The following is a 6,274-nucleotide window of genomic DNA, read 5'->3' on the forward strand; positions in this document are numbered from 1 at the left end:
ACACTAACACTCACACACTTTAGCGAAAATCAAGCCGCGGTCGGGATTATTATCTTTTTTCGCAGCCGGCCATGGGCCATGGTTCCCCATTTGCTCCCCATAGGCCGCCCCATAGAGGCCATTGGGCTCGCGCCTCTCATTCGACGATGCGGTTGGGCTGGAAGCGAGTGGACACACAATCCGACCGTCCATGGAGACTTTTCGTGCTGCGACCTGCATCAGCGGCCATGCGCGGAGGTCAGGAGCGGAGGCGGTGCGGAGGCGCCGATATACTGGACTGACGAATGGTGTATTTGAGGGCCGTGACCCGCCCCGATTTGTCCTCACTCAGCACTAGCTCGGCGCGCTAGATTCGACATTTCCCAACCACGCGCCGTCTGACCAGAATTTGGAAGGTGGGTGACGGCCGTACTGCAGGGTCCATCTCTCACCCGAACCTGAGCTTGTGCAGCTTGGTCCCGGTTTATTCAGTCAACTCCTTCCCCCCGTAGGCCAATTCTGACTCTGATCTCTCATCGTGTTACTTGGCAGAAAAGTGATGTAATGGCGCTAGAGAAGAAAAAGAAACAAATGGAGCTGCCTGGGCCGCCTCGGCACCGGACTTGTCCATCTGTCTACGGTAGGTATTTGCTTCCGAAGGTTACGGCACGATCACATATCATCTGTGGCCAACTGGAGCAAATGGTCCATCCACCAGTTTGTTGGCTGTTGGCTGTTGGATCATCAAGGTATCATGGTGTATACTTAGTGGTGCTCAATACCACTCCAGATCTTTGATAGCATCCAATCACACGTTGAGCGCATCTGATATTCGATCTGTTCAGGACACAAGAACGCCGCTTCACCAGTGGATAACGAAAGCCTTGCCCAACGACGGCCAGGTACCGGCGGAGTCAGTTCCAGGCCCGAACCGCAAGTCCACTTGATGAAGTCGGGATGTCCTGGCTGTCTCGGAGCAAGGCTCTCAGCCCTAAACTTTTGAGGATGTTTGGATCACTAAGGGGGATAGCATGATGGATATCATCTAATATGCGAAAAATACGGAGGGAAGATGGCTGTGAAGCTGGTGATCGAACAGTATGGATGATATGGTTTCGGTCAAAGCCAACCTTCTATCTTTATGTAAGTGCAATTTATGGGACGGGGCTAAAGCGGCACGCGACCTGTCATCCGGCCGAGCTACTGTACAGCACTAACGAGGGGGAAGTGTCTTCAACTTGTCTTCACAGCGAAATTGGGTGATTCCCATACTAGTTGTGTTCTTCAAGCAATGAAGATGTACCACGACCATCACGTTCCTCTTTTCTCTTGACCAACTGAGAAACCCCATGCCGAACGAAGGGTCTAACAGAAATTTCCAACGAGGCGAGCAAGGGCAGTCCTGTTCCGCGCTCGGTGGAGGCAGGATTCCGGGTAGGTGTCCCGTGTTAGCGGCCCCGCCTTTCCGCGAAAATCGGAGGCAACCTAGTAACGTCTAATGTAATGTCCCTCCGTGCACGATAAGATAAGCCCCGCCGCCAAAAGTTGAGTGGAGTGGAGGGGAGGCGAATGGCGTTGACTCTATAAACTAATTCTAAGCCCGATTTCTAAGCAGGTGTTAAATCATTCTTCCTGTATCGACGACAAACCCAATATTATTGATATTTAACTATACACCCACAAGGACCAGCACGTCGACTACAACGGCACCTACCTAAAGTCACATTCACGATATACAAACATACACCTAAGACCAAAATAGTTGCGCGACCGACCTAGCTCCGCTAGCCAAATCTTCAAAATGGCTCCCTCCCTCGAGGCCGAGCCCGACTCCGTCGCCTCCGTCCTCGCCAACCCGCAAAAGCCCCAACTCGTCGCCCCCGAACCCGAACACTGTCCCGGCCCCGAATCCCAACAAGCCGGCACCGCCGACTCCTGCGCCGGGTGTCCGAACCAAGCCATCTGCGCCACCGCGCCCAAAGGTCCCGACCCCGACATTCCTTTGATCACCGCGCGTCTATCGGGCGTCAAACACAAGATCTTGATCCTCTCCGGAAAGGGCGGCGTCGGCAAGTCCACATTCACCAGTCTACTAGCCCACGCCTTTGCGACCAATGTTGAACAAACAGTGGGCATAATGGATACCGATATCTGCGGCCCTTCGATACCGAAGATGCTGGGCGTGGAGGGGGAAACAATTCATGTGTCCAGCACGGGCTGGAGTCCAGCGTGGGCGATGGATAATCTGGCTGTCATGAGCATCCAGTTCATGCTGCCGAACCGCGACGACGCGATTATTTGGCGCGGGCCCAAGAAGAACGGGCTGATCAAGCAGTTTCTGAAGGACGTGGAATGGGGCGATTTGGACTTCTTGCTGGTGGATACGCCGCCTGGCACGTCGGATGAGCATTTGAGCGTGAACACGTACCTGAAGGAGAGCGGGATCGATGGCGCTGTGATGGTCACCACGCCACAGGAAGTGTCCCTGTTGGATGTCAGGAAGGAGATTGATTTCTGCCGAAAGGCGGGGATCAAGGTTCTGGGATTGGTGGAGAATATGAGCGGGTTTGTGTGCCCCAAGTGCACGTACGAGAGCGAGGTCTTTAAGGCAACGACGGGTGGCGGGAGGAAGTTGGCGGAGGAGATGGGGATTGCGTTTTTGGGGAGCGTGCCGCTTGATCCGAGGATTGGCATGGCGTGCGATTATGGCGAGAGCTTCTTCGATAGCTTCCCGGATAGCCCGGCGTGTAGGGCCTTGAAGGGGGTGGTTAAGGGGCTGGCGATGGAGATGGGGTTGGATCCGGAGGTGGTGATGCCGGAGGAGGATGACGCTTGAGCGGAGTAATGGCCATAGCATGGGCGGAGTTCAGGGACTGCTTTTTGGCTTTGTAAGGTTGGGATATCACGGCGTTTATATAACGAGAAGATCATGAATGATCCAGCATCTGGCTGCACTTTGCCTTCCATTCCAAATGGCCTCCCTTTGCTCGTTCCTCATCCCAGTTGCCAGCTCTGTGTGAAACCATCACACCGGGCCCTGTTGGTCGCCCTGGAGACCAACCTTTGTGTCCGTCCGTCCATCCATGATTAGGCTGTCAGCTCGGCGCCCCCTGCTGTCCTCTCCACGGCCTGCCCTTAGTACCACACGTCTAAGCAGCCCCAAGCTTAGCCGGAATCTCTTCCAGCTCTTCCGGCGACTCGATATCAATAATCTTGGTCACCTCGCTCGTGTTGCGCATCAGCTCCTTGGCGCCCGCGTACAACATGCGCATCGCGCTGTTGCATGTCGAGGGCATGTAGTAGAGCATAACGTAGGGCACCGATAGTCGGCCGGAGGGCTGTTCCACGTCCATCGTCAGTCGTAGTTCTCTTTTGTTCCATACATTCAACCATTCCTCGCGCAGACCAGTTGGATATATGTTCGACGAGCTGGGCGGCTTACAAGAGTTAAGGGATAGCTCAACAGTACGAATCTCGGGCTGTGATCGGGCAGGTCATCGCCGATTTCCTCGAGGGTCTTGTATACAACTTTGTCGTCGTCTTGCTTGATTTCTTTGGTTGTCTTATCGATCAGGTCTGTTTTGTGCAATAAATCGATTAGTTCTTGACTTGCTGTACCGGTATTCAGAGACAGAGTCAGGGGAGTAAGGGGACAATGGGAACATACATACAGATGACGGCCTGAGGGTCGTTGGAGCGCGAAGTCCCGAGGCGGAACTTTCGCAGGTGGTCTTTGGTTTCTTGAGAGAAAGTGTAGAGTCTTGCTTCGGAGGCCTGGCAATTTCGGCATCAGCTGTGGTTCTTGAGGACCTTGAGAGGCTTTCTATCAACAGCTTGGGAACTGGAGAGAGGAGCTGGTGGTGTGGATGGATCGGATGTTGCGACAGGTAGGAGAGCGGCGGCGCACCATTGTGAAAAGATGTTTCTAGGTCGGTCGGACACGTAAGATTCGGACGGCAAAAAGGAGAGGTTTCGAGGTAAATCGAAAAGGAAACAGGCAATGTCGCGAAGCTTAGGGATAGCAAAAGAGTTGAAGCTCGAAAAGATGTTGCATTGAGCTGTCCTGTCAAAGACACCGCCCTCGTCCAGGCTCCCGTCCCAGGGACGCAAGTCGGCCCCGCATGGCATCACTGCCAAGTCCACAGCTCAACTGCTAAGGTATCTGCCCCCGTAGCGTAAGCTGTTATCGATTCCTCGCTGATGGCGGGGCTGTCCCGGCCACTGGCCCGCGAAAGCTTAACAGCTTGACCCGCTAAAACGGAGCGGGGAAAGCGCCGCCTGGCCTTCTTCCCTGGGCGGGGATCGTGTTAATGGACGGCGATGGCAGGCACCAGTGCCCTAACCAAGCATCGGGCAACACAAGCCGGAGACCCCAATCTCATTCCCGTTGCCGTTGTGATCTTGCAGTGGACTTTCCTCTCGATCCTCTCTTTAGTTATTTCAATCTCATACATCTGTCTTTTAAGACAAGACAAACTTCTCCTAGAATAAAACATTCATGTTCTCTCGTTTATCCCAGGTTGCTCGGCACTTGTCACGGCCAGCGATAACGTCATTTGTTGCCCCATCAACATCAGTTCCGCGCCGGACTTCAACAGGATTCTTCAACGGCATCATGGGGTCAATAGTCACGGCAGATGAGCGCAATGTGCGGACTATTCATACAGCAGCGTGTTTGATTATTGGTGATGAGGTTTTGGGCGGAAAGGCAGGTCCAATCAATACGTGCTAGTCGGGTGATAGCCGAAGATGAGACTAACAGCTGTTCTTAGTTGTTGTGTAGACCAAAGATGTGAGTCGAGAACTCGTAAATTCTTGCCCTCAAGCGCCAATGCTGACTTACTACAGACTAATTCCAACTACATGGCAAAATGGTGTTTCAATCTGGGAATTGTGAGCTTCAGCCGTCCACTCCAATGTCCCAAGAAGAACCAAGCTCACTGTAGATGCCCCATCTCAGAATCTCAAAAGGATCGAAGTTATCGCCGACGATGAAGATGAAATTGTCGAGGCTGTCCGCCGTATGAGTGACCGCTACGACTTTGTAGTGACCAGGTACTTACCAACACCGAGTTTTCTTCGAGTGTCCAGGACGCATCATTGACCCCATTGAACAATAGCGGAGGCATCGGCCCCACCCACGACGACATTACCTACCAATCTATAGCCAAAGCCTTCGGCCTGCCTCTGAAGCTGAACGAAGAGGCTTTTGAACTCATGAAGAAGCTTTCTGTTCCCCGCAAGGGCGAGCCACCGTTCAACTGGGACGAGCCCTCGTCCGTTCTCACCGCAAAGCTCCGTATGGTGGAGCTACCGACAGACGTCAACAGAGACCCAGCGAAGCAGTTCCTCTTTCCTTGCAAGGAACTTTGGGTGCCAGTTGCGGTAGTCAATGGGAATGTGCACATTTTGCCGGGCGTGCCTAGGTTGTGTATGTTTCATTTTCCGATCCTCATGGAATATCGAAGCAGTGTCGCGGAAGATCATGAAAGCGAAGGCTAACGAATGCTCCACAGTCGAGAAACTCCTAGACGGCCTCAAGCCTTCCATCCAACCGCGCCTAGTCGATCCCGACGGCAAAGGTATTACCAGAGTTACCATCTCCACGCCACTCCCTGAGAGCGCTATTGCCGCTTACCTCACCGAGCTGGCAGCGAGAGTTGACCCCAAGGGCGTCAAGGTTGGAAGCTACCCCAGATGGGGGGACAAGCATAACACAGTTACCCTTGTTGGAAAGTAAGTCTTAAACTTCTTATCGCACCTTTTCCCTTGCGCATCGGACAATGAAGCGCATCAGCTAACCATACCCGTCTACAGAGACAAAGACTTCCTCAACTCCATCGCCCCCGAAGTTAGCCACTACGTCCAAGGCCAGATCGTGACTACCGAAAGCGAGGACGACGCTAGTAGTTAGGGAATACAACGTGCCAAACGTCGCGGAGGTTGGAAAGAGAAGAGTGGTTGAAAAGTGTTTGCGTGTGTGACTTTAAGCCCTAGACTTTGACAGCACACAGGAGCGATAGGTTTTTGTCTCAGCGGGAAAGGAGTTAAAGCGCACTAGAAGATCATAAGCGACATCTAGCCATGGGTCGATCAGAACTAGACGAATAAAGCGAGCGCCGAATACAGACTTGATCACATCAATACTCGTGACAAGGGGGGGGGGGGGGAATGTACATGTACTACGCTTCTTTAAGCGTTGATGCAGTGTTGAGTAAAAGTGAGTAGATAGATAGGTAAAAGTTACCCTACTTCACCTTGACCACTTTCACATTCCTCTCCCCTTCTCTCCCCC

At 53.0% G+C, this 6,274-nt stretch overlaps 2 protein-coding genes across 2 annotated transcripts; both read left to right on the forward strand.

The window, feature by feature from the left end:
* Positions 1–1,580: 1,580 nt before the first annotated feature.
* NEUTE1DRAFT_121541 (cytosolic Fe-S cluster assembling factor nbp-35) lies at positions 1,581–3,225 on the forward strand (the record flags this gene model as incomplete). Its single annotated transcript, XM_009851716.1, has 1 exon — positions 1,581–3,225. One exon carries the CDS (start codon positions 1,781–1,783, stop codon positions 2,813–2,815), a length of 1,035 nt encoding a protein of 344 aa, XP_009850018.1.
* Positions 3,226–4,594: 1,369 nt separating this feature from the next.
* Positions 4,595–6,107, forward strand: NEUTE1DRAFT_121542 (uncharacterized protein; the record flags this gene model as incomplete). Its single annotated transcript, XM_009851717.1, has 6 exons — positions 4,595–4,672; positions 4,828–4,872; positions 4,940–5,034; positions 5,100–5,410; positions 5,496–5,715; positions 5,797–6,107. The coding sequence occupies 6 exons, from the start codon at positions 4,595–4,597 to the stop codon at positions 5,891–5,893; spliced, it is 846 nt and encodes a 281-aa protein (XP_009850019.1).
* Positions 6,108–6,274: the final 167 nt, after the last annotated feature.

Source organism: Neurospora tetrasperma (assembly GCF_000213175.1).
Source record: "Neurospora tetrasperma FGSC 2508 unplaced genomic scaffold NEUTE1scaffold_2, whole genome shotgun sequence".
NCBI classification, from domain to species: domain Eukaryota; kingdom Fungi; phylum Ascomycota; class Sordariomycetes; order Sordariales; family Sordariaceae; genus Neurospora; species Neurospora tetrasperma.